This window comes from Protopterus annectens, chromosome 10.part0 (genome assembly GCF_019279795.1).
Source record: "Protopterus annectens isolate FY-2018-M chromosome 10.part0, PAN1.0, whole genome shotgun sequence".
NCBI classification, from domain to species: domain Eukaryota; kingdom Metazoa; phylum Chordata; order Ceratodontiformes; family Protopteridae; genus Protopterus; species Protopterus annectens.
This window is the reverse complement of record NC_056744.1, coordinates 1,275,361,165-1,275,388,428: the sequence shown is the minus strand read 5'-3', so window position 1 is coordinate 1,275,388,428 and position 27,264 is coordinate 1,275,361,165. Positions and strand designations below refer to the sequence as shown.

The 27,264-nt window shown below is 38.5% G+C and overlaps 1 protein-coding gene across 1 annotated transcript in view; it reads left to right on the top strand.

Annotated features, from left to right (window-relative positions):
• The window catches only part of SPATA6 (spermatogenesis associated 6), a 1,891,174-nt gene that overhangs the window by 1,698,606 nt on the left and 165,304 nt on the right, over positions 1-27,264 (top strand). Inside the window, exon 11 of the mRNA XM_044085978.1 lies at positions 14,469-14,568. Coding sequence (XP_043941913.1) covers positions 14,469-14,568 — 100 coding nt within the window. The remainder of the gene's footprint in view (positions 1-14,468; positions 14,569-27,264) is intronic.

Below are 27,264 nucleotides of genomic sequence, written 5' to 3'. Positions count from 1 at the left end.
TTATTACAAAAAGTCAGAGACTAACAATATAGATAGAAAGAAGCCACCTCTTGCAAAAAACAGACTCTTTATACCATTTACCAATAGAAATGGTCAGATTAAAAAGCTCATAGAGAATAATTGGAAAATCTTAGTTATGGATGAGAGAATTAAGACCTTGGTTGAAGAGGCACCAAACATAGCCTATAAGAAAATGAAGTCTCTAAAGAGGCTTTTATGTTATGAAAAAACAGATAGAATACCCAAAATCACAGAGAGCAGGCACTTTTCCCTGTGGAACTTGCAGCCAATGTAGATTTATAACAGAAGAAAACGCGTTCATTCATCCACACACTGGAAGAATTTATACTTTTAGGTGCTATGCTGACTGTAGATCTAAGAACTTAGTCTATTTGGCTCAATGCCAACTTTGTCAGAAATACTATGTAGGCAAAACAAACCGCACATTGCGTGAACGCATAAGAGAACATGTATATGCAGTTAACAAGGAAGATATGACCAATGCATTAGCACGACATGTCATGGAGAAGGGGTCTCTACATCATTTCAAGTTCAAAGTTTTAGAATTGGTTAAAAGTAATAGTAGGTTAGGGAACATCAAGAATCGTACAGAGGAGGTTGAGAATAGATGGATCCTAAGACTGCAGGCACATAAATATGGCCTAAATGAAAAAATTACTTTGAAACCATTTTTAGCAGCCAAGGCTTTTAAGCATTAAGTTTTTGAATATATTATAAGAATTTGTTTATGTTAGTCTTTCATGGCAGTTTTAAAAAATAGAGAAAATATATATGCATAATTTACCATGTATTTTATGTTTTTGTTATTTATTTATTCATTGAGCACTGGCACTTTAAAAATTTAAAATACTGTTTAATTGATTGATTAATTAAGTTCTCAGTGACTCTAGTATTTAAAGACATGAAATTTATTGTATTATGTTGAAGTCTGAAGAAGCGTTTATATAACATGAAAGCGCTTACTGTTTTGAGAAGTTCTGCTACAATAAAGGTCTCTCTCTTTTTTTTACATTGGAATCCTGGATTATTAGCCACTGGTGTGCCTTTGGAATTGTTTTGCTATTCTGCTTTTTGGAGTTTAGTTGGAGTTGTGAGATAACTATGTCCCAATTATTGGGAGAGGTGTAGGAGTTGGGAATGTTGAGTAGAATTAAGTTGGACTTGTACAGTATGGCAGTTCCACCTCCTTTACAAAGGGGTCTATCTTGTCTAATGATACTGTAGCCTGCTGGGAGATCATCTGAGTCAGGTATGTTCTTATTTAGCCAGGTTTCTGTTATAGCAACTATATCTGGAGAGTAGTATACTATTGTAGTCTGGAGTTCAGGTATTTTATTTTTGATACTTCTACTATTGATGTTTAGTATTAAGAGATGGTTTGTTTTGCCATTGTGGGCCAACTGTTTCACTTTCGATAACTTTGCAATCATGGATTCTACCCAGTGCCTTTTCCTTACTAGGAGGAAGTCTATCTGAGTTTGCATGTTGGCTACTCTTGTATGTGTTCTTGTGACTGTCTCTCTTTATGAACCATGTGTTGGCTACTATCAAGCTCTTTGCCAGATAGAAGTCTAGAATGGCTTCTCCTTCTTTATTCCTGTTGCCCCACCCATATGGACCCAGGCAGTCTTGATATCCTGTTCTGTCTGTCCTGATATGTACATTCAAGTCAGCCATTATCAACACCAATTCATGTTGTCCTGCTTTACCTAGTAGGTCCTGCAACTGCTGTCTGAATACACTCTTTTCCTCACTATCACAACCCTGCACCCTGCTGTGGAGCATAGGCTGAGTTTTTGAATACTGCCCTATCATTACAATGGGGTCTGATTGCTATGAGTCTGTCATTAATTCTAATGATATCCCTCACTGCCGTCTGAAGCCTCTCTCTCACCACAATTCCTACACCATTTCTAGCCTGTCCCCCTCCTGAGTAGTAGAGTCTGAATCCCAAGCCAAGTGGCTTTGCTGCACTGCCCTTCCATTTCATCTCTTGGATACACAGGATGTCCAGCCTCCTCTGTGTCACCATGTCATACACTTACAAGCTGCATCCTTTCAGTGAATCTACATTAAGCATAGCAATTCTCAGTTCATGTTTGGCAGGTTGGATGGTTTTACATCCAGCTTTCGCTCAACGGAGCTATCCCAGGTAGCCCAGGCTGGGCAACTAGACACCAGACGGCCAGTAGCTCATTGATCCAGGGCTGCTGGGCTTTATGGTGGGCACATATACCCCTCCCACCATTAGCAAGGGTCCCTAGTGTAGGTCAGAGTAGGCCGGGTCCTCAACCCACTTATCGCCGGTAACTGCCCATGCCCATTTTAGCGAAATTAGTCAACATGACCGAATCACCTAGAGGTATATTTTACACCATGGAGAGGCTAGCCTTCCCCACCTTTATACTTTTAATATAAACACATTTTTTTCTGAACCTCCTTAATACCGCACCTCTTAACTACAGTATTAATAGTTTCTGCCCATCCCTCACTTTGTTTTCTTTGAATTTGTAATCACTACATATCCCACCTCTTTACAATATTAATATTTTCTCTCCTATCAAGTTCCTTCTCTCACTTCCATTTCTTTGATTTTCTAATCACTAATCCTAATATTTATCCGCTTGACAAATGCACACCTCTTCAGTCGCTCCATGTTTGACATCTGCTAAACACACAAGTATCTTTTATACTGTAATAGTCCTTTATTTCATATGAATGTGATCTAATCAGTAAACATATGCATGATTGTTAATGTATATTACATAATCTTTGTTCATGTATGTTACTGAAAGCTTAAAAATTCTTGTAATGTGTTGGAGCTTTTGGTACAGATTAATAGGTAAGTACATGGCGATCTGACCTTAAGCCTGGCCAGTTTCCTTTTTTGTGCTCATATTAACCTACCCCATTTGGTTGCAGACTGGCATTGCCCATCCCATTCCATGGTCAATAATTATATAGTAACCCTAATGAGAGTAACTGGGATCATGCAAAAGATAATTTGAGGGGACCCATTCATGGTATAAAAGATTTAGGTGCTGCCTCTGTCCATCAACAGTACATGGAGCAGTCCTGATGTAAATTTTCTATTTCCCATCCATAGCTCCAAGTTGCAACTGAATATGTACAGGGATGAACTTTTTTTTATGTTGATGGGGATTCTGTTCCAGAGCAATGGTATCCTCTGTGAAATGTACCTGTTTCTCCAAACTATTCTTTTAATGTTGCAGAAGGGGTTTAGATCTATAGATGGAGTATTTCTGATGCCATTTGACTTGCTAATGTGCAGTAAATTTCTCAGAGGATGCCTTATATGCCACACACAGATCACTTCTTAGCAATTTGTTGGATAGTGGCACTACTCTGAGTCAGTCGATGTAGGACATGTTGCTTAGGCCTTTTTTCCTTTTACTAAGGTATTTCTGTGGGTATAAAATGCAAGTAAAAACACAAGTGTCTTCTGAACCTATAGGTTTAGTAAGATATATGGTGACTGAGCAAGCTAAAAAAATACTACATAGGCATGCAAGTTATTTGGAAGTGGGTGCCATTTACAAACTCAGCACCTTCTGTTGCAGGTTTCAACTGCCATAACAAGATTCACATAGAAAGCAACATGCAGACTACTATTTACATATTATGATGCGAAGTGGATGCTCATTTCACTAGCTAAGTATTGTTTATGATTGTACTGTATTCCCAGCATTTTAAATGGTTAGGAAGGTGATAATGAAATCAGCGTACATATAAAAAATTTAAATAAAGCACTTATGTGTATATGCATGTAGTATAAACTATTTGTTTATATGGGAGATGGCATTCAAAACACTATCTTAAAACAAAAAATGCATGTATATTAAGAAACTGTAACATAGGTTGCATAATATCTGATAAAGGATGAAATTATAAAATGAAACTGAAAATATGACGGACTTCAAAACACAGTATCTAAATCTTGACCTTGTCCCTAAAAATATAATAACAGATCTGAGCAACTAGAAGCATGAGCAGGAAAATAAATGGGAAAAAAGTTTCTTTAAAGCAGATCCCATATCTCCTTTTTCATTTTTGTCGGGTTAATTGGTAGAGCATGCAACACTTTTTAGACAGCTGTGTTATGTGACCATGAACGATCTGTAACACACGGTAGGATGAAGCAGAAGCAGAACAATCTAGATGATTTTTCTAGTTAGCTGTGGTATGTGGCCCTGACTCAGCTACAGGTACTGGCTTCAAATGCATACATCGGCAATGGCATCTTTGCCAGCAGCCAAAGTGCCTTGTCCAGCTGCAACATTATTAGAAAAATATATACCAAGAATGTGAGGACATCGCTGGAATTTATTAGAATTATACATTGTGGTAAAGGATACATCTCAGAACACTGGAAAACTTGTTTGTATTAACTCCCCTCTCCTTTCCAGTATTCGCAGATCACATACTGACATCTGCACCCGTCCTCAAATATTCCTTGAACAAGCCCTTAAGGTGGTAGCTAAGGCCAAGAACATTAATTTTAAGTGGCCAGACATTATTTCAGGCTGCCTAGTGGTCAGCCTGAACCATGACTTGTCAGTACCCATATACAGGCTGTTTAGCATCAGCCTGAAAACAGGCTTTGTGCCATATGAACTGAGGATAGCAACAGTCATTCCCTTGCATAAAAGTGGGGTTTTAGTGGAGCAAGGTAATTACAGACCCATAAGCCATACCAGCCACATCTGTATGAGTATGGAAATAATCATTATGGAATTTATTAATAAGAATATATGTAATCTCTAAACTCTTGACCCTAGCCAATTCGGATTTGTCAAGGACAGAATTCCCTTATCCTTTTACATCAGAGGTACATGTTCACTGTCTTCCTCCAATGCACATCTAATAGAAAAGCACTACCACTCTTTAAAAAATCTTATTTTTCATGTTGGGCTTCACAAGCAATTTATGTAAGGACAGTCTCCACAAGAAATCACCCCATTCTAAAAGCCATTTATATAATTACCACTTCTTAACACCCATACTTTTGAGAGTCAGAAAATCCTGTATATCATCCATCTGCTAAATAAGTCTTGCAATATTTTGACATACGAAGGATGACATGATTGCTCTAAAGTATATGTACACATTATCTGCAAGAAACAGCAGTATTGGTAGATGTTCAGCAGATTGGCATCCCTATGTTTTTTTTTTTTTTTTGCTTCCCAGTGTGAAGAGGACTGCAGTGATCCCTGTATTTAGTGTATGTAGGGTCTCATAAACATTCAGTATATTTGTTTTGCACTGCAGCCAATGATACCAATACACACCCTGAATATTGCAAGTTTAAGCCACCTTTAAGGGAATATTTTATATGATACCTAACTGTATGCATTAAGCCAAGACCCCATCCCCCCAAAAAGGAAAATACAGAGTTCATAATAATTTTCACTAAACAACAACAAGATTATAACTCATTAAAGATAACTACATATAGCTAGGAAGGTGTCACTAATAAAGGCAACTTTTTTAAGTAATGACTTTTGCCTTGTCCTAAACTGTACTATAGGTTTCAGCCAGTTTTACTGTTTGCAAGCACTGATTGTATATAGTCTCTCTGGTACTAAATAGTATATCCAAAATAGTGATCTGCTTATGTGAAAAAAGAATTGCTCAGGCAGAATTCAAAAACCAAAAACTGGAAATAATTTCCTTATTTGGTTGTAGTCCATTAACATGCAAATGTCTTTCTAAAGTACAGACTTCTGTCCCTGTCTAGAGTTCTGATTTGACTATAACAATAATGTCAACATCATCTGCATAATATAAAAAGGTTGGACGAGCAACCCCATGAGCCAACCATACAAAATCCTTAAAGAATACCATAACAGTACACAGTACATCATTTATAACAAGATGGCAAAGTAAACAACTGCAGCCAGCCACCCACTAATTAAATGTCTTATCACTGTATGGTTCTAAATGGACTGAATGCACTCCAAGAACTGTAGCCCAGCACCACAACAATGCAAAATCTAAACACTGGTATGCTCTAAACTATCAGAAATCCTTGCATGCTTCCCTGTTTATCTAACAATACAGAATCCAGTAGTAAAATATCTTTGTGTTTGAGTTCAACGTATACCATAAAGACTGTCAGGCACTGCATTACAAATGTTGCAATATATTCTGTTAAATGCATTTGTTGTCAACAGACTTTGTTGTCTTGTCAAAATTCCTCCTTGTCATTTGCAAGGGATTTCAAACATCAGATTGTCAGCTGTCTGATGTGTTGTGTGAACTGTGCTTGTGTAACAGTAAGTGAGATGTTTTTGTTATGCTGAAGCTTTTGGATAAAAGTATCTGCACTGGGTGTTGACGTGTGTGTGTGTGGGGGGGGGGGTGAATGAGTGTTGGTCAGGTTGGTTATGGTTAGAATAAGGGATAGGTTTAGTTGTCTGCATATGAAGGTTTTGGAGTTTGTGTGCTTGCATTTGTGATAGTGTATGTCTGTTTTTGTAATGGTACTTGTTAGGGAAGAATTTTTGGTAAGGTAATGTGTAGGGTTGAGGGTTAGGGTTAGCATACCTGAGTTAGGTGATGTGACCCAAATCTGGAATGCCGTCAGCACTAACTAACTGTAACACTGTATCTAACTCACCTAAAGCAATGGCTGTATACATTTTATCTCTACCAGTAGAACTATGGTGCTGTACTTCAAGGGAAATCCATTGGAACACCAGTAAAACGATATGCTGCAGCTATAAACTCGTGTAGTGTACATAACTTGTCTTGTCAAACCACACTTTCCCTTCTGCATCTTTCAGTCCCCAAGCCTTTTGCCTTTTTTGTTCATGCAGAATAAATTCACATTGCCTGGTTATTAAATCACATATTTTTTGTTGTGTAATCTATAAAACTTGCTTTCAAGACATGTAATAGTCTCAGTTTCTTTCCATATTGAAGCCAGAAAGACTTCCATCTGTCCTTTTCTCACTTACTGTAATCAGCCTTATACTTATTTGTAAAAAATAATCCCCCCGGGTAGTCTAAGAATGATACTGATTGCTACTGTGATTTCACAAGTTCTGAACATGTGTCCAAGGCTCCTCAGGCACCCAAGATGTCGCAAGTCTCTTTAAACCTTTACCCATAGGATCCAGAAAAAGTGCCAAATACTCAAATTCCCAGTATGGCATAGTGATTAAAAAAAAAACTACCAAAATCTCCCTCCTATCAACCCAGGACAGGAATATATTGCATATTCATTTTCACAGAGAAGAGGTCCCATGTAATACAGCAGTCCATGACACTTGCCCAGCTATTTACCAACAACTAACAATTATTCTTTACATATCATCATATCACTCCCTTCCTTCCGATTCTTTTTTATGTAGATCACAGTTAAAATCAGCTATTACAAGAATAGGTATATTGACGTAGAAAATCTTTAACATCTTCAAACTGCTTTATTCTAATTGAACCATCCACATATGCATAAATTGCTATTAATCTGAATACAACCCCTTACATGCATCTATTACAAGACCTGTATCAGTTCCTATAACTGTAATATCTCGAATCTATGCATGTTTTCCCTAAAACGAACATAAACATCTGAACAAAGATGTACAGCAAATGTCCAAAAAAATAGCATTCCACAGGATGTAAAACTGATGTCCTTGTATTAAAGTCAGAAATGATGCATCCACTTCCAATGTATATACCAACAGAGTATTGCTAACTTCCTGAGATCATTAATCAAACTATTAATATTTAGGGTAAGAACAGAAAACTTACATTCTTCTTCAGATGTTATTTACATGTTTGCTGACTAACTTAACTTCTCCTTCAGATTTTTTTACATGTTTGCTGACTAATTTTTCTTACGTTTCTGCACTTTTTTCCCAAAAGTGCAAACCTCTATTCCATCATCCACTTCAGAAGAATTTGCAGTGCCTAAACCCCCCCCCCCCCCATAGCATCATTGTTTTCACTACTGATGCACACAGATGGTCTGTAGAAAATGGTGGGTTTGTTTTTATATAAACAGATAATATCACTTGTATACTTTACAAAAAGCTGTTTTTCAGGCTCAGAAACACTGAGTAGTTGAAGTATGGGTAGTGAGCTCAGAGGGATTAGGAACTTTAGAGACTGTAATAAGCGACTCTAATCCCCCTCCCCTCTCCGAATACAACAGTTTGCACACACTTTACCAGCTTTCAACCTTTTTTTGCAAGAAATCAGGACAAGCCCAAAAATAGGGACATATTTTAAATATTGCTCTTATAAACTTAGAAAGATGATAGAATAACAGTGTTGTGTTACCTTAATTTTTAATGTATGTCATTGTTAGTGATTTCATTCCTCAGTAATTTGACAGAAAGCCATACATTTTATGAGAAACAGACCAAAAATGTTTGAAAGGTATGCCCGTGCTGTCCAGATTGTGTGAATAAGATGATCTCAACTGTCACAATAAATTGTGATTTGTGGTGTCAGAGAACCTGTCTATTAGCATTAATAATTCAAAGACCAGACAAATGAAAAACAGAAAAAAAGTTCAATTTTAAAGAAACAAAGCTTCCACACACCAGTCCAAATACCCCTGACATCCAAGACTTCAGAAACATGAATGTTTTACATAAAGGCTGCTAATAATAAATTATGTCTTGAGCAGATAAGTTCTAAACTGCAATAGCAGTTTCCATTTAACTTACAGAGTTGTAGAAAAATGTAGGTCTGGCCATAACAACAAAGTCTCTGGGTATGAGTTGAAAGACATAACAAACGGCACTGCTAATTCTTTATTCACAAAAGTTACAGAAAAAAGTGGCTGAATTATAGTGCTATATAAAACATACCTGTCCAAATGTTTGCTTTCACAAGCATGTAACTTATCCAGAGGATGAGAAACTGAAAGTTTTACCACAGCAGAAGTTTAACAACCTGAATATAAATGTTAGTAAGAGGCGGTAAAGTTGTCATGGTCTGTAGTCTTAACAGCAGCTTCAGCAGCATCATTTGGTTCAAAACGTTGGTCAGACAGTGCAGGAAAATCTGAAGCAAGAACTCCACCAACAGAAACAGCAGGAAAACGTTTCTTCCACTTCATCATAATGAGTGCTGAACTATCCAATGAGGTTGTCGCAGTAGTCTCAGAAGAAACATCAGAACCAGTCATTTTGGTAACAGACCTGATCTTAACAAGTAGAAGGATGTTTAACAGTAGATTAAGCACCCCCTTACACACTGTTAATATTACATCTGGCACTAAAATTTGACAGTGATTGTGCCGGCCAGTGAACAGCAGCAACAATACTTGAAATGGCCTCATTTTAACTCCATTTCTGCTTTCTGTCTACTACATTACAGCCACGGAATACATAGCGACATAAAGCGCTTCCTCACTGCACAATGCTTTTTTTCTAATTTTTCTATAACTAGTAGTACATGGGAACAGATAAATTTGTTTGCACTACAAAGAATTGTGATCAGAGGATCATAATCCACTTCCCTGGAAGCGAGACAAAACTGTATAAACAAAAACAAACGAATCCAGCAACCCAGAGTACAAAATGAATTAGTTTTAATGAAACGCTTTTCGTTGCTGACCATACAGCAACTTCTTCAGATAAACTAGAACACTAAAAAATCAATCTTAAATAGTAAAACGTCATATAATCAAATAAATCACATGGTAAATTGCAACAAATCAAACCAGGACAAAACGCACGTATTTAAAGGTGTATCATTTATAAAGAAGTATTCCTTCAAACACAAAAATATGTAACCCAAATACTATACATAATGAAAATTTGATATTAGTTCACACCGGGGATCACACCAACAGCACTACTAGATAGGGGCCAAGGGTACTAGCTGCTAGTACAAGGGTCTAGGGAACTACTAAAGGGGCGGTGAATACCGCACAACGTGGCTGAGCTAATATATGCCTTCGGGCAGATAGCCCAGTACCAGCCTATCAACCTATGAACCTATCCTACAATTGTAAATAAAATAAATACAAATAAACCTCAGTATACATATACATATAAAAATGTTAAAAATAACAAAAGTCATCTTTTTAAACTCTTTAACTTCAATAAGCATGAAATATTACAAGCCTCATTAAGCCCTGGACTAGTAAAAGCATTCAACTTTAACTGCCATACTAGTTCACGTTCTAATAATAGGTTGACAGGACCCCCCCCCCCTTACTATCCGGGTATATCTGATCAATTGCCTTAAATAGGAACTTGTGACCAACATTGAAGCAAGAATGTTTAGCTAAAGAGTTGTCACCCTTATTTTTATCAATTGCATTAATATACTCATAGACTCGGTCTCGGAGTCTGCGTTCTGTTTTACCTATGTAGTAAGCTGTGCAGGATGTGCAAAAATCAATATACACCCCTAACTTCGAGTTACAATTAAATTTTGACCTTAATTCGTATTTGTTCCCTCTAATCCCTCTAGCTGCTAAAATGGTTACTTTGGATGATGAATTCATGAACATCATAAACTAAAACACAATACAAATCAGCTTGGAGCTTGTTTTTGACAGGTGCCGTGACCAGTTTATATCTGGTGGACGTGCACCTCTTGTCTTTGCCCTCTTTTATTGGGTCAAACATGACCTGAAATTTAAATTCAGGGGTTTGATGTTGCTTGTCTGTGTCTGTCAGTATTGCATGACAGTTTTACTTGTAGGTACTGCCTTTTAGGTTTTTAATTTTAATTTTTATTTTTATGCTCAATTGTTTCATGCTTAAAGGCGAAAGCATGCTATCCGTCCCTTTTTACACTGAGTTGTGACTGGTTCACAGCGGACAGACTTGTGATTTTAAACCTAGAACTGTTAGGCATACCTAATGTTTTAATTCTTTTAACAATTGGTGTGATATTTTATTTGTCGATGTTTATGACTAAACAGGCATGCTTGCAGCACGTTTCTTTCATACTGGATTGTGACCCACTCTTAGGGAGTAAAATATGTCTTCACATGAAAGTTAGTTTGAAATGCATGGCAGTTTTTTGCAGGCATTGCATTTTAGCTTAGTGATTGAAACTGTGTCATGCATAAGGCGAATTCAAGCAGTCATTTTTGCTTATATTATACTATATTATATTGTGTTGTGATTTGCTCATAAAGGGGCGGGCTTGTGGCCCCTGACCTAGAGCTGTTTAGCATACTTAATGAATTGATGCTTTTAACCAATGGTGTGCCATTTGATTTAATTGTGGAAGTTATGAGAAGGGGCATGTGTATTAGTACTTTGTCTGAAGAAGTCTCGAGATTGCCTGAGACGAAAAGCGCTTTACAAATAAACGGTTCAAACTGCCTGATTTGTGGTGTGGTGACTTGCGTTACTCAGCTTGTTTTTTTGCCTTTATTTGTGAGCTTTCCTAGTTTGTGCTTCATAAATGTAATATTTACTTCTACTATGTTTAGGCGCATCCATATAGAGTTTGTACTCATTATTATATTTTTTCCTGTTTATTTTATCTTTGAGGTTGTATTTTCTGTGTATATGAGTCAAACTGGGGACAAACCGGTTGCAGAATAGAATAAATATGTCAAAGATTGTAGAATGCGCAATTTACTTTTTATTTCTACTGGAGTTTTGCCTGCAAGTCAGCAGCTGTCATTTTCCTGAAGAGAAGACCTTTTTTTGGTTACTTCAGTTTGCTAAAATTCCACAATAAAGTGACAGAACACAATTTATTTATTTATTTTATTTATTTACTGGTTAGTGTCCGACTGGGCCAGAAGCCCGTTTTCAGCAGAGCCCGGGGAGATAAGCTCCAACAAGAAAATTAGCAGTATATCAGAATAACAGCAGTGGTAAAAGTACAATTAAGTATCACATACTGTGTATAAATATAGGAATATTTGATAACAGTTACAAAAGATTACAAAGATCCTGGTTCATAAAGTTTAATATCACATTGTCGATCGCACTATGTGCAATCAACCAATGTGCGAAACTCAGGTAGCAGAACTAGAATTGCGATTACTGCATCATCGAACCTTACAATAGCGAACATTCGCTATAGCAAGGTTCGACAATGTAGTGCAGATCGCACTATAGTGGGTGTTGGGAAATGTACCCTTTCCTCAGTGTAGTGCGATCTCAGAATTTGTATATATAAGTAGGGGGGCATGGGGGTGCAGGGGGGCTTGCCCCCCTGCAAATACTGTTATAGAATGTTGAGCAGATTGGAAGACGTACTACGCAGTCTTTCCTGTTTTGAATATAGCTGTTCGAAAATGTCGATTCGATGTCCACAAAAAAATCCATTCGACAATTTTATCATTCGGTCATCTGTGTTCCGTACAAATGCGTCGGACATATCACCTTCCGACTAGACATGTGATAGTAAACCGGTTCATTATATATTATTGAATATACAAGTCTTGAAAACAAAACAGACAAATAGTAACTTGCTGCTTCATAGGAGAGTATAAGTTGGTACGTATACAGAGTTGATTTAGTAGAGTAAGAGACAACATGCAGTTGTACCTATCCTGGAACTGTGCAGGAGCATAGCCAGTGGTTAGTAAGGTACTATTTTAGGAATAGTTTAAATTTGTAACTGTCTGGATGTGTTGGGGTAGTGAATTCCAGGTTCTGGATATTTTATTAGAGCAGAGAGAGTCTCCATAGTAGTTTGGGGATTTGGTTACCTTTAGAATTAATTTGTCAGATAATCTAAGGGACCTAAGGTTAGTATTAGGTTGTACTAGGTCAATGAGAGCAGGGCAGTTATTCAGTTTATGGATGATACTGTGGGCAGTGGTTAGTTGGTTGAGAGATAATAGGCTGGGTAGTTCAATCCAGTTGAGTTGGTGAAGGGCAGAACAGTGATGAGCTTTACTGGGTAGGTTAACTACCAATTTGGCTATTTTGTTATAGCAGGTCTCTAGGTTATTCACATCAGACTTGCAGAGGTTGGTAAAGATTTGGGAGCAATAAAGGAGGGTGGGTAATAGGTGTGATCTAGCTATGGCTAGTCTGGAGTCGTTGGTTAGGTAAGGTTTGGCCCTGTAGAGTGAGCCAAGTTTGATGTTGACTTTCTTAATTGTTAGTGATATATGTTTATCGAATTTTAGACATTCGTCTGTTGTTACAGTGATAAACTTAGTTTGACTGGTTCTATTTTCATTCCGTTTTGTTCCATGGAGTAGATGGAGAGAGGGGGTGGGTTATTTTTGGCTTTTTTATTAGTGAAGATCATAAGCTTAGTTTTGTTTGGGCTGAGAATGAGTTGATGGTCGGTGAGGTCGTTTTCTATGTCTTTTCTATGTCTTGGAGAGAATTTTGTGTTTTTCTTGTAGTTCCTGAGGAGAGGGGACAGAGCAGATAAGTGGGGGATCATTGGCATATTGAGTGATAGAGGCTAGTTTTAATGGAGGTACTGTGGTTGCTGGTAAATATGATGAAGAGGGGAGGTCTGAGAATGGATCCTTGGGGGACTCCTATAGAGAAGGGGGGTTGGAGTTTGTTTTCCCTTTTGGTCGACTGCTGTCGATTAGAAAGATAGCTGTGAAACCAAGACAGGGAAGTAGTATTGAGGTTATAAGTAGCTAGTTTGTTGAGAAGTTATTGGTGGGATACTGTATCAAAAGCTTTGGATATATCAAGAAAAATTGATGAGAGAAGTTGGCCTTCATTTTTTACGAGGTTTACAGTGTTAGTGAAACTTATAAGTGCGGTATTAGTACTATGCTTAGGCCGGAAGCCGTGTTGAGACTTGGATAAGAGATTGTTCTTAAGGAAATGGTCAAGGAGTTGTGGATGGATGATTTTTCTAAGATTTTGGCTGTGAAGGAGAGAATTTATTTATTTATTTATTTTATGTAAACACAAAAACAACAAAAAATAATTTTCTAAGATGTTTTTGCAGGGAGGCAAGCCCCCCTGCACCCCCCACACCCCCTGCTATTTAAATATACCAACTCCGAGATCATACTACAGTGAGGAAAAGGGAAAATTAGCCGTTCCGCGCTGTATGGAGATCTCTGCTTTACAGGTTCGATGTTTTAAAATGCAAATGATATGGTCTCGGCCATATGAATTTCGACGTTTTAAAACGTCAAACTTGTAAAGTGAATATATATATATATATATATATATATATATATATATATATATATATATATATATATATATATGTATACACACACACACACACACACACACACACACACACACACACACACACACACACACATACACACTAATATGTATTTTGACTTTGGGCTTTTGCACAGATATTTTTTTTATGTGTATAAGATAAGTATGACTACATGTATTGTAATCTATAGAAATCTAAAATTTGAGTATATGTTTGCATAGTTTGAAGCAGCAAAGAAACAATAATAATTAGTAAACCGTATCTAGTTTATCTAGCAATGTGATAATGTGATTTGTTATTTCTGTGCTGTCTGTATGTTCCAGGTTTCAGACCGATCAAGACACAACTACAAACTGGGAGGAAATTCATGACAGAATTAAAAATATTTTAAAGAAGCACAGTTCCAGAAGAAGACTTAGCTTTGTAAGTAGTTTTATTTATTTATTTATTTATTTTATTTTATTTCACATTTGTTAACCGGGAGAGTCCAACTAGATATATGTCCATTTTCAGTGGAGGCCCGGGGAGAAAAGCTCCAGAGCAGTAAAATCCTTAACAAGAGAAAGACATGTTAACCAAAAGGTTCAATTAAAGAAAATGCAGAGTACACAATCTTTATACTTTATATAGAAGTATAGTGCATATAAGATAGTGAGTTAACCAAAGAGTGTATTTGCCAATATTCACAGGCTACATTAATATATACATGTTATAGAGGTGTGTAACAGCAAGTATAGCAGGAAGATAGAGTAGATAACTTCCATAACTCATTTCTACACATGAGAGGCAAGCTATGTCCTTTAGGTTTATTTACAGTGTTCAGTGATACTATTACCCCATGCAGACAGTACAAAAGCAGTAGATAAGCTGTTACTCTAGTTGCTGGAAAACAGAGACATACAAATTACTATCCAGGGGTAGTACAGGTACGTAATCTGTAATCCAGGAAGTGTGTTTTGAGTAGTTTTTTGAATTGGGTGTTGGAGTTGTTATTTATTATGTGGGCTGGAAGGGAGTTCCAGATTTTAGAGATGAAGTGGCTATAAACAGACCTACCTGCCTCATTTTTAAAGTTTGTTACCTTCAGATGTTGGGTACTTGATCTCAGGGATCTGGTAGTGGTGTAAGGCTGGAGTAGTTGCTGCAGGGCTGGTGTGTTGCCTGGATGATGTAGTGCTTTGTCAGCAAGTGCTAGTTGGTTGACTTGAAGGGTCAGGGGGAGTTCTTGTCATTTGAGTTTTTTGAGGCTTTCACAATGATGGGGTCTAGAAGGTAATCCTGTGGCGAATCTGGCTATTTTATTGTAGCAGCTATCTAGTTTGTTGAGCTCAGTTTTTTGGAGATTGATAAGCACGGGGGAGGCGTAAAGTAGGGTCAATAGGAGGTGTGTCCTGGTTGTGGTAACCTTAGAGTGACTGGTGAGAAAATGTTTGTTGCAATAGAGTAGGCTCATTTTTTCTGTGGACTCTTTTTATGGTCTGAGAGATATGAATGTCAAATTTAAGGCTATTGTCAATTTCAAGGCCTAGCAGTTTGGCGTGGCTGCTGGGTGTGATGGTGGTGTTGTTATGATAGGAGATAGAAAAGTTAGATGAAGAGGGTGGAGATCTGTGAGGGCTGAAGAGGAGTAATTTAATTTTGGCTGGGTTTAGAATGAGGTTTTGGCTAGTGGTCCATGTTTCTGCCAGGGAAAAACATTATTGTGTTAGGGAGAGGAGGTGGTCAAGGGAGTTGGCTGCACAGATAATGGTGGTATCATCTGCATATTGGACTATTGAGGCTTTGGGTATATTGGATGGTAGTTGATTAGTAAATAGGGTGAAGAGTAGAGGACCCAGGATGGAGCCTTGGGGTACCCCTAGGGAGACAGGTAGTAAGGGAGAGAGCTGATTTAGCCATTTTACAGCTTGTTGTCCTAGGTAGCTCTTAAACCAAGAATAGTAGAGAAGCTGAGATTTAGGGTGGTTAGTGTATGAAGCAGTTTTTCATGGTTGACCATGTCAAAGGCTTTAAATAAGTCTAAGAGATTTGCAGATACTAGCAGTCCATTATTTCTGTGGTTATTGATGGTATTAGATAATGATGTAAGTGTGGTGGTGGTGCTATGAAAGGGTCTGAAACCATGTTGCTGAGTGGATAGTAATTTGTTTTCTAGGAGGTATTTCATCAGTTGCATGTGGACAACCTTCTCTAGAAGTTTTGATAGGGGGGATAGTATAGCTATGGTTCGATAGTTACTAAGTTCTACAGAGGTGCCCCCTTTGTGCAGTGGTGTAATATGTGATATTTTCCAAAGATGGGGTACTTTGCACTCTGAGATAGATCTGTTTATTAATATGGAGACAGGGTAGACTATTGCTTCAGCTGCTAGTTGCAGATATTCGGAAGGTATATATATATATATATATATATATATATATATATATATATATTATCAGCGGCTGTAGAGGCTGGCCTAAGTTTTAGGAGTAATTTTTGTATGATTTTGGTTGGCACTGAGTTGAAGGTGAAGATGGGGTAACTGAGATTTGTTTTGGGTGAAGAGTGTGTTTTAGTTGGGGATGGGTTGTTGGCTAGGTTTTGGATAGTTTCTGTGAAGAATTTGTTGAGCTGAGTGGGGATGTTGTCATGGTTGTTCACTATTTTGGGGGTAGGGGTGGTTGTTTTCCCTGATTGCAGTACAGTGTTGACAGCAGCCCAGAACTTTTTGGGTTGTTAATATATTTATTCTGCATATTTTGGTAGTAGAAGATTTTGTCTATTTTAATAAGTTGTTTGACTTTGTTACGTAACTGATGATATGTTTGTCTATTTGGGATTTGCTTTTATGATAGTTTGTCCATGCTTTGTTCCTATCTCTGGGTAATGTTTTAGTATTTAAAGTTAGCCAAGGTGCATGTTTAGTTCTGATTCTTGAGGTTCTAGGAGGGGCATGGTGTTTAAGTATGTTAATGAAGGTAGAATTGAAGTATAGTACTGCTTCATCAAGGTCCCAAAGTTTTTAGGGGGGGTCCAGTTACATAGTTTTAGGTCAATATTGAAGTTGAGTTGGTTGAAGTTTTCTGCTCCTACATTCCCTGACAGTTTCTTTGGTCAGTTGGGGAGTTTTGCTTCTTATTAGAAATGTAGCTAGGTGGTCGCTGAGGGCGTCTGGCAGGTAACCAGCATGAGATATATATGGGAAGGATGAGATACTAGTATCCAGTCTGGTATAGATTGATGTTTGTTTCTTTTGTCTGTTCTGGTGGGGGAAGTTATTAGTTGGGTTAGTCCACGTAGGTTGATATGGGAGATAGGGTTTAGACTGGAGCAGTTATCCCAGTCAATATTAAGGTCGCCTAATAGGATGTTTTCTTGGGGAAGGGTGTTGGTCATCCATTCTAGTAGTTTTTCTGTGAAGGTAATATTGTTCCCTGGGGGGATGTAGCATCCTATAATGTTGATATGTTTATGTGGGTTAAGTTTCAGTTTAGTGAGGATGAATTCAGTGTTATCTAAGTCTGGGGTTGTTATGTCTAGTTTTTCTAAGATAAGGTGAGTTTTATATAGTATTGCTACTCCTCCACCCCTTTTTCCTACTCTGTCATTTCTGATTACATCGTAGCCTGGTGCTGTGATTTCATTATCTTGAATTAGGGGCTTAAGCCAGGTCTCTGTCAGAATGACAATATCTGGATTTAGATGTGCTGCAACTTGTAACAGTGTCAATATTGTATATCTGGCTACGTATAAAAAATGCAAGTGTTTCTATGTGGGCAAGTCAAATAGAAGACTTAAAGATAAAATAATTGAACATAACTCTGATATTAGACGGAAGATTCTGACAAATGCCTTAGCCAAGAGTATAAATGAGACTAATTTGGAGCATAGTTTTATGTTTAAGGTTATTGGAATTGTAACTAAGAATAATAGATGAGGAGACATGAATACCAAACTAGAGTTGAGTGAATATAAATGGATACTCCTATCTGCAGATAAATTACCTGGCTTAAACCAAATGATATCAATGAAACCTGTTTTAAAACAAAGACAGAATTGTTTCAATTACATTTTTATATACGTATTTTATTATACATTAGAGTCTATGCAATGTTTTTATATGTTTCTTTCTTTTAAATATAATACGGTATTCCTTTAATAATATATGATGAATTCTATTGGCTGTGACTTAATTGTGGTTTATATAAATTGCTTCTAGTAGGACAGTGAGTTAATACTGAAGAAGGGTTTTTAACTTGAAATCTTTGTTCTTGTGATTAAACTATTACGCTACTGAGTTTGTTTTTTATTTTGTTTTTAATATCTGGATGGTAAAAGGAGATTAAGGCATGGAGGTCATGGACCTTATTTAAGATGCTTCTAATATTTAGATTTATGATGAGGAGTGAGCTGGTGGGCCTTTGGAGTAGGGTTGTATTTAGGTCTGGAATTGGTCTATCTGGACTGAGTGGGCCTGGGGTGGGGTGTATGTCACCACAGCATACTAGTGCTGTTTTCAGGTGTACATAAAGTTTGACTAGTTTGTAGATGACTTTTGTGTAATTAAGAGTGGTGTGGGATTGGCTATTTGATGGACATAGCTTGTGTCTGAGGTGGTGAATTATGGTGGTGTGATAGTTGTATGGGGTTAGTTGTAAATATGGTATGGGGTTTGGAGTATTGTGGATGTTCCTTTGTAAGGAATGAATAGTGTGTAGGTAAGTGGTGTTTGGTAACTGGTAATAGTGGTTAGCAGAGTGAGGGAAGTGATGCAAATGGTATATAGTAGGAGTTGAGTGTGTGAGGGTTGAGATGGTGATGTCATGGTGTAGGGGTGAAGTACCTAGTGTCAATCAATAACCCCAAATACCCACAGTTATTATTCAACAATATGATCCCACCAAAAATATGATAAATAAAAGTCAACTAGGATAACACCAAAGACTGATCACTGTGGTTATAAGTGATCAAGTGTTAAAAAGCATCCAGCAAATACGATTCTTATATCAATGGAAGTAAAAATACACTTGACAAAAATTCAGGCACATTCAAAACAAAAAGTCAGAAGACTATAGTTGACCCATTCAGTAAAGTGGTGAGCAGATGTTATAAATTGTATTATACAACGACCCCCCATTAATATTCTAAAACATGCACGCTGATTGGTCAGCGTGTACGTTGTAAATCAGAGTTATACTAATAAAAAAATGTCCGGTCACCCGGACTTTTTCCATTAATATAACTATTTTTTTAAAGCAACGGAGAACGCAAGATCTCCGTTGCTTTTTACACACTGTCTCGCTATGTTAAACAAGTTTAACATAGTGAGACAGCTTTAAAAAAGTAACTGAGATCTTCCTATCTCCATTGCTTTTTTAAAAGGTGTCTCGCTATGTTAAATGGGTTTAACATAGCGAAACAGCTTTAAAAAAGCAAAGGATATTATCCGTTGCTTTTTTTAAAGCTGTCTTGCTAAGTTAAACTCCTTTAACATAGCGAGACACTTTGTAAAAAGCAACGGAGATCTTGCTTTCTCCGTTGCTTTTTTCAAAACTGTCTCGCTATGTTAAATGGGTTTAACATAGCGAGACAGCTTTAAAAAAAGCAATGGAGATTCTCCGTTGCTTTTTTTAAAGCTGTCTCGCTATGTTAAATTCCTTTAACATAGCGAGACAGTTTGTAAAAACTCCTTTAACATAGCGAGACAGTTTGTAAAAAGCAATGTAGATTTTGCTTTCTCCGTTGCTTTTGCCCACAGTTCTGATGTACTGCGTAAGCATATGCATGCGCAGTACATCAGAACTGCCGCAGAATACCAGACAGCTGCGGAAGGGTAGCAACGAGGCATTATACAATGCCATTATTTAAAAAAAAGTAATTTTTTTTTTCTTAAATAATGTCATTGTATAATAGCAATAACCCACTTCTGGGTGTGTGTAATGCTGGATTTACCCACGGTTGTCTTTGTTTGGCCACTCGGGCTTCGCCCTTGTGACCAAACCACACCAGCCATGGGTAAATCCAGCATTACCCACACCCTGGCGTGGGTTATTGCTGTAGTATGTTCCAAATGTTGTGGATGTTCAAAAAGTTTAAAGTAAACCTGTAAAACTTATATGAATCTTAGATATTTGTCCCAAGTGACAGAAGTCTCAAAAACACAAAAACTTGTTTACAATTATTGCGTATGTTAACACTAAACAAGAGCCTTCAAACAACAAATCAGATGATATACAATACAAAAATTATTATGCAAACCCCTATCAAATTCATTACAATCACCAAAATGAAATGCAGATCCAATAAATACGCCAAGTGTTTGTTTTACATCCCAAGTCTATATATGGCTTCTAGCAAAAACGAATGTCACTCCACCACTTGTAAGGGCGTCCACAGTCAAAAAACGCCTTAGTGCATATACAACTTTAGAATCAGTTCCTACTAGACTTCATCCTCCCACCATTACTAAAAAAAAAACATACAAACACCATACAAGAAAATGTATATTAAAAATAGCTTTATTCACACTGAAAATGTACTTTCAAGTGCAACTGAATTATAGTGTAAGCTTTGAAAAAAAGAGGGCTTTACTATTCTAAAAAGTATAGCCTACAAACAAAACAACTTATAAAAAATGGTTGTGGTCTAACATTATACAAGCAAATACTTGGTCAAGCATTTTAAGAAAACTGTACACAAGAAATAAAAAATAAACATTTCCCACAAGAACACACTTGAGACTAGCCCCAAAATAGGAAACGTATCCCTTCCGAAATACTCCGTCTTGGTTTTGTAGTTTCAATTACAAGGGAGCGTGGCCTCAAATTCAAAATGACTAACGGCCACCCCCGGCCAGCAATCTGCTACGCATTTCAGAATGTGGATTAAACAAGTCTTTAAAGAGGATTAAAATATAATTTACCAACAAAAAAGTGTCCTGTTTCAGTCCACAACAGTGCTCGAAGTCAGTTTTACCACAAAAAAGCGAAAGGAAGTATACTTTTACGCCAATACGCTGTATGTTAGTGTGAGCACTGCTTCAAACAGTATTTAGTTTTAAACAGTCTATTTCTTGAATTTCGTTGCCTTGGCTTTGGCTTTGCTACCTTTTTCGGTTTCTTTGCTGCGCCTGCTGCCTTGGTTGGCTTCTTAACCTTTGTCTTCTTAGCAACGGACTTGGGCTTTTTCACATATGACCATAATCTGTTGTAAACACAATGACTCCTTCTGCACATGAAGAGACAGTGCTTGGAAAATGCTTCCATTTTCCTTTAACCAGACTCGCGTGCCCTCAGTAAAATAGTTATCCATGTTATATAGTACTGTATTCCAGGTGATGAAAATTGTCTACAAACGATCTGACCAAACCATGTGCGAGTAAAATTATTCTGTGCTACAGCACCTGAGAGCAACAGTTTCAGTCCCAGTACTTCAGAATCATCACCAACTGTCAACACATTTCAATTGTTTTAAATTATTTAACTTGTTGAATTCTTCACAACTGAGGCATCTAAAATTTTGTGATTTTTTTTTGTTTGTATGTTATAACACTTTGAAGGAACTTGCATGGGTATCAACAGCACAGCTGAAAATCATTTAGTTCCATACATAAAAACTAAGCAGATACTGCTCCTTACGGCGCCCAGATATTTTTGGAGTCTGGCTTCCTTAACTAAGTTACTTACCCGTTTTATACAATAGTAAAATATGAACATATAAAGAAAGAACAGTATGGTGCAGCATCTTCTTCTTCTTTTGGCTTTTCCCATGTAGGGGTTGCCACAGTGGATCACTGTCCGCTCATGATTGGCAGTGGAAGTATGGTGCAGCTGCTGGGCATTAAATTTCATACTGGGCTCAGATGGGCTTATTGACTGAATCAGATCTGTGGATGAATGACTTATGGCATCACCAAGGCTGTGTATCTTTGATCCATACATTCACCTTTGTAGTGGGCTTCCTGAATGAAATCAAAGACCCAGATCCACACAAATGCTTATATGTGGGCTTTAAGGTGGTGTTATAAATGTATTTTTGGACACGCATCTGGACCGTTGTGGTACTACTAAAGGTGAAAGGGTTGCCTTCTTAAAGTTTCTCAGGAAATATGGAGATGCATGACAGAAGCTTGGGTCTTATGCTGTCCTAACTTTGTCACATAGACATTTGTTCATACTTCTCTACACCATTTGATATTGTATGTAATTCTATTCACTGTGCCACTGCTGTTGTAGGAAACTAGAACCTCTTTCTCTAGCTCCTGAGGATGATGTGGAGAAGATTTCATTAAATTAATTAACTGAATTCATTAATTTATTGGAATTTGTTAATTGAGTAAGTGGACTATGGAGGTCATGTGACTGCCAAGTTTGATGGCTGCTTAATCTCACAACTCTGTCCCTGAGTTGTTGATTTAATGTGGATTTAGCACACAAGTCTTCTCAGTGCAGTAAAGTGAAAATGAAAATACGGTGCCTAGATGAAGGCTGGAGCTTAACGTGATGGTTGTTTGAAGTGTAAATAAGAAGGCATGGAGTGAAAGCCTGACTGAAGCCTGAACTATGTGGTGGGTTTGAAAGCTGAACTGTCTCCCTTGCGACTCTAGGCAGGAGAAGATATTTGTAATAGTATTAGGGCCACTAAAAATATTGAACTTTTGCCAAAAAAAATTTACTTTTGCAAAAAAGAAAAAAAACTGTGAAGAAATGCAATAAATATTCCAAAAGTAAACAGGAGAAATAAAAACTCTGCAAATTAGTGCAAATGGCTTGTTAAATAAACAAATTGATATGGAATTTCATGCTAGACTAGATCATGTTAGAATACTAGGACTGAGAGAGGGACTAGAAGGAAAAGATGCCTTAAAGTGTGTAGATGAATGGATTGCTAATATATTTAGTGGTAAGTACTGGTTAGACTGCCATACTGCTTGAGCACATGGTGTGCATCATTTACCAGTGAGAGAAGACATGCCCAGATATGTGATCGTGAAATGCCACAGCTACAGATTAAAGGAATGGCTAAGTAAGAACAGCAGCAGTTAACAGAGGACTAATAGTGGAGAATGTAAGATGAAAGGAGTAAATGTTTATGCCCCTCAGATATATGCTTTGGGAAAAACACTAGCTGAGCTGGATGATACAGTCATAGTCATTATAATATGAAAGAGCACTGTACTGTTGGCCAGAAGAGATGAGGAAGCCAGTAATGCCTGCAGAGATGTACTGTACAGGAAAGCCAAATGGTGGTCTGTGGGGGAGGGGGGGGGCTAGTAGGTCATCAAATGCAAGTGAAGGGCAACTAACATGAAGTAGAACAAATGGAGATTTACGGAAGGGAACAAAAAAGCATACAACAAACAACAGTGAAGGTCCCAGAGTCGAACACGAAGAGGAGGAGTTTTCATATTCAGGAGTCCGAAGGTCAAAGTGCTGTGGAGACCTTAGAGAGTCGAAAAATGGACTGCTGAATGACTAAGGTGCTATGACTTTTGTTTTTTGTTTTTTTTAATATTCTCCAGATTGTGTACCTGCTTGGCTGAGAGGAAAACTAAGGTACACATGAGACCTGCAGCAGAAGGAAAAATTAAAAAGTGTTTCAACATAGTTATGCACTTTGATGAATGAAGTGAGGAAAATAACTTTAATTGTAGCCTCCAAACCGGCACCATGCCTCATGAATGGAGAAAGGCAATAGTCATCCTTCTGCACAAAGGTGGGCCATCTACAGACCCTGGAAACTACAGACCCATAAGTCTTACTAGTCTTATATGTAAAGTCATGAAAAGAATTATGGAGATGATCAACAGAGATACAGTAAAACTCCAGACACTTGACCCAGCTCAGTTTGGATGCAACAAGGGCAGATCATGCCTGCTCAACCTGGTGGACTTCTTTGAGAAGGTCACCAAAGCAATGAATGAGGGCAAAGTCATTCATACTGCCTACCTTGACCTGGCCGAGGCATTTGACACAATACCTCACTCGGGTATTGTTGACAAACTCAAGATGTTAGGTACAAACCCGTATGTCACCCAGTGGATAGCCAACTGATTCACAGACAGGACCCAGGAAGTTAGAATTGGGGAGTCCACCTCTACAAAGAGGCCAGTCACAAGTAGAGTCCCTCAGGGATCAGTCCTTGGATCGCTCCTTTTTGGCATTTACTCCTCAGAAGTCAAGGCCAATGTCAGTGGTCTCTGGCTGACTAAATTTGCAGATGATTGTAAATTAGGAGCTGTCATTGAGTCTCACACTGACACAGATGTTCTCCAGGAGGGGCTGACACAGTCAAACAACTGGTATCATAGCCATGGACTAAAACTAAATGCCAAGAAATGCATAATATTATCCTTTGGGAAGTCATCCTTCCCTGGTAACTATCATATTGACAACACACCCCTTAGAGTTGACCCAGTAGTTAGGGACACACGTAGTAATCTAGCCTTTGATCATGATGTGTCTACAGTGGTGAGGAAATCATTCTATGTTGCGCAACTTATAAACAAAGGTATAGCATCTAAGTCTAAGGAAGTCATTGTTCCACTGTATTCGGCATTCATCAGACCTATCACTGAGTACAATGCCCCCTTTTGCATATACCTAACCAGGCATATCCTACAATTGGAATGTCCACAAAGGTTTCTCACTAAAACAATACAGGGCATAAGTAATATGTCCTGTGCAGACCGCCTTAAGGCCCTATCCCTGTATTCTGTCTGCTACAGGCTTTTGAGGAGATCTATGCCTGGCATACACGACATTGTGAGACCCCAGTCTGATGGACTTCCTGCATATCTGTAAAACAAACAGCATCAGAATTACCCATTCTAAAGACTTAAACCTTGCCTGTGATGTAAATAGGACCTGCTGGTGAGACAGGTATGTATCCCAGAGACTACCCTGTCTATGGAACAGGCTCTCCATCCATGTGAAGCAGAGTTCCTCCCTAACTCAATTCAAGTGTAACTTGGACAATAGGATGGGAAACCAGAAGTTCATCCCTGGTTTGGCACCTATGTCTCTAATGGACAGAGGTAACCTTTAAATGGTTCATCTCCAAGGCCCATGCTTGCACTTATCAAGGATATCAGAATTTGTCAGAGATTTGGGATGAATGGCTAGGCTTAAAAGGGCCCTTGTGGTCGTTAGCCTAGTAAACACCTATGAACCTATAAGGAGTTGCAAATCACTGAAAGACAAATGTGTTAAAAGTTGTTCTTAAGAGAAATGTTGAACTTGAAATCAGGTAGGATATGAAGAAGTGGGTAACCTTATAATTATGTTTAGAGATAAAATGTCATGAATTACTGCAATGAAATGGGAAGAAAAGGAGATTTTTCATAGGTGGGTACTAGGCTATCTGCCCGAAGGCATTTATAAGCCTAGCCAGAATGTGTTGGCTTTGCCATCCCTTTAGATTAGTTCCCTGTGCCTCTGTCCAGCAGAGCCACTGAAGTGATCCCGAGGTAAACTTTCTGTTTTCCATCCACTCGTCAAGGTTTCTTTTGAAGAGTGTTAGCGAGGAGCTCTGCCTAATGTAGATTGGGATCTTGTTCCAAAGCATGGGAAGTCTCTGGGACAGGAATCTATCCCTCCAGCATGTCCTATTTATTGTTGTGGTGAGGTTTAGATCCCTAGAGTGTGTGGCTCGAGGGGATAAGGTTTTCTTTAGATGGAGTATGTCCATCAATTCTGGGTTGGACATGGCCTTGTATGTCAGGCAGAGATCACCTCTGAGTAGGCGGTATGCAACCAAGTACAACTGGAGTTTCTTCAGTCGAGCTGCATAGGGCATCTGTTTGAGGCCATTGATCCTCTTGGTGAGGTACTTCTGTGGTCTTTCCAGCTGTTGCAGGTGTTTTGTAAGGTACATCCCAAATGGGACGTTGTACTCTAAGATGGGTCTGATAAGTGATGAGTAGAGGGGCACAATGACCTCTTTTGATCTGGATGCGAACCCTTTTGTAATTAGGTGGGCCACGTAGAAGGATATTTCTAACCAATTTGGCAATGTGATTATCAAAGGTGAGATTACTATCTACTTGGGTCCCCAGATCCCTTATTATGTCTTCCGTATTTAGGGGACTACCACCTATGTGGTAGTTTGTGGGTACTTTGTTTTTTCCAAAGGGGATGACTGCACCTTTTGGCATTTAGCTTGAGACCATGATTATGACACCAGGTATCCGTCTCAGTGAGACCCTTTTGGAGGATGTCTGTGTCAGCCGGAGAGTCAGTTATAGCTCCCTAGTTTGCAGTTGTCTGCGAACTTGGTCAGCCATTGTCCTCCTGTGCTTGCCTGTACCTCTGAGAAGTATATGCCGAACAGGAGGGATCCTAGGACTGAGCCCTGGGGAACACCACTTGTAACCGGTTTAGAGACGGACTTAGCTCCCGCAACTTTCACCATGTGGGTTCTGACCGTGAGCCAGTTGGCAACCCATCTTATGACGTAGGGGTTTATGTTCAGGCTGGTGAGCTTGTCTATAATACCAGAATGGGGAATGGTGTTGAAGGTCTTAGCGAGGTCTAGGTAGGCTGTGTGTACCACCTTTCCTTTGCCTGTAGCCTTGGTAACTGTCTCAAAGAAGTCCACCAGGTTTAGGAGGCATGATCTGCCCTTAACAAAGCCAAACTGGGTAGGGTCCAGTGTTTGGAGGTCCCCAATGTCTCTGTTAATGAGTTCCATGAGGATGCACTCCATAGCCTTGCAGACCAAGCTAGTCAGGCTTAAAGGGCGATAGTTCCCGGGGTCTGTTGTGGCTCCACCTTTGTGGAGTGGAATAACCATTGCTGTGTGCCACTCTATGGGTATGTAGCCTGTGGAGAGGCTGAGTTTGAACAGTGTGTTTAGGTGAGGGGTTAGTTCGTCTTTGAGCTCGTGTAGGGCGCAGCCTGAGACACTGTGTGGTCCCATTGATGCTGAGTTTTTGGTGTGGAGAGGGCGTTTTTAACCTGAGTGTCTGTGATTTCAGGGGCTCTACATTCTTCTAGTATGGTTATGCTCCCTTTTGGGGGTGGGGGGGGTGACGTTTGCGCTGAACCTGTCTGCCAGGATGTTAGCTATATTGGTCGGTTCAGTGTATTTTGTGCCATTCTGCACTAACTCCGAGCAGATCTGAGCATTGCCACTTAGATT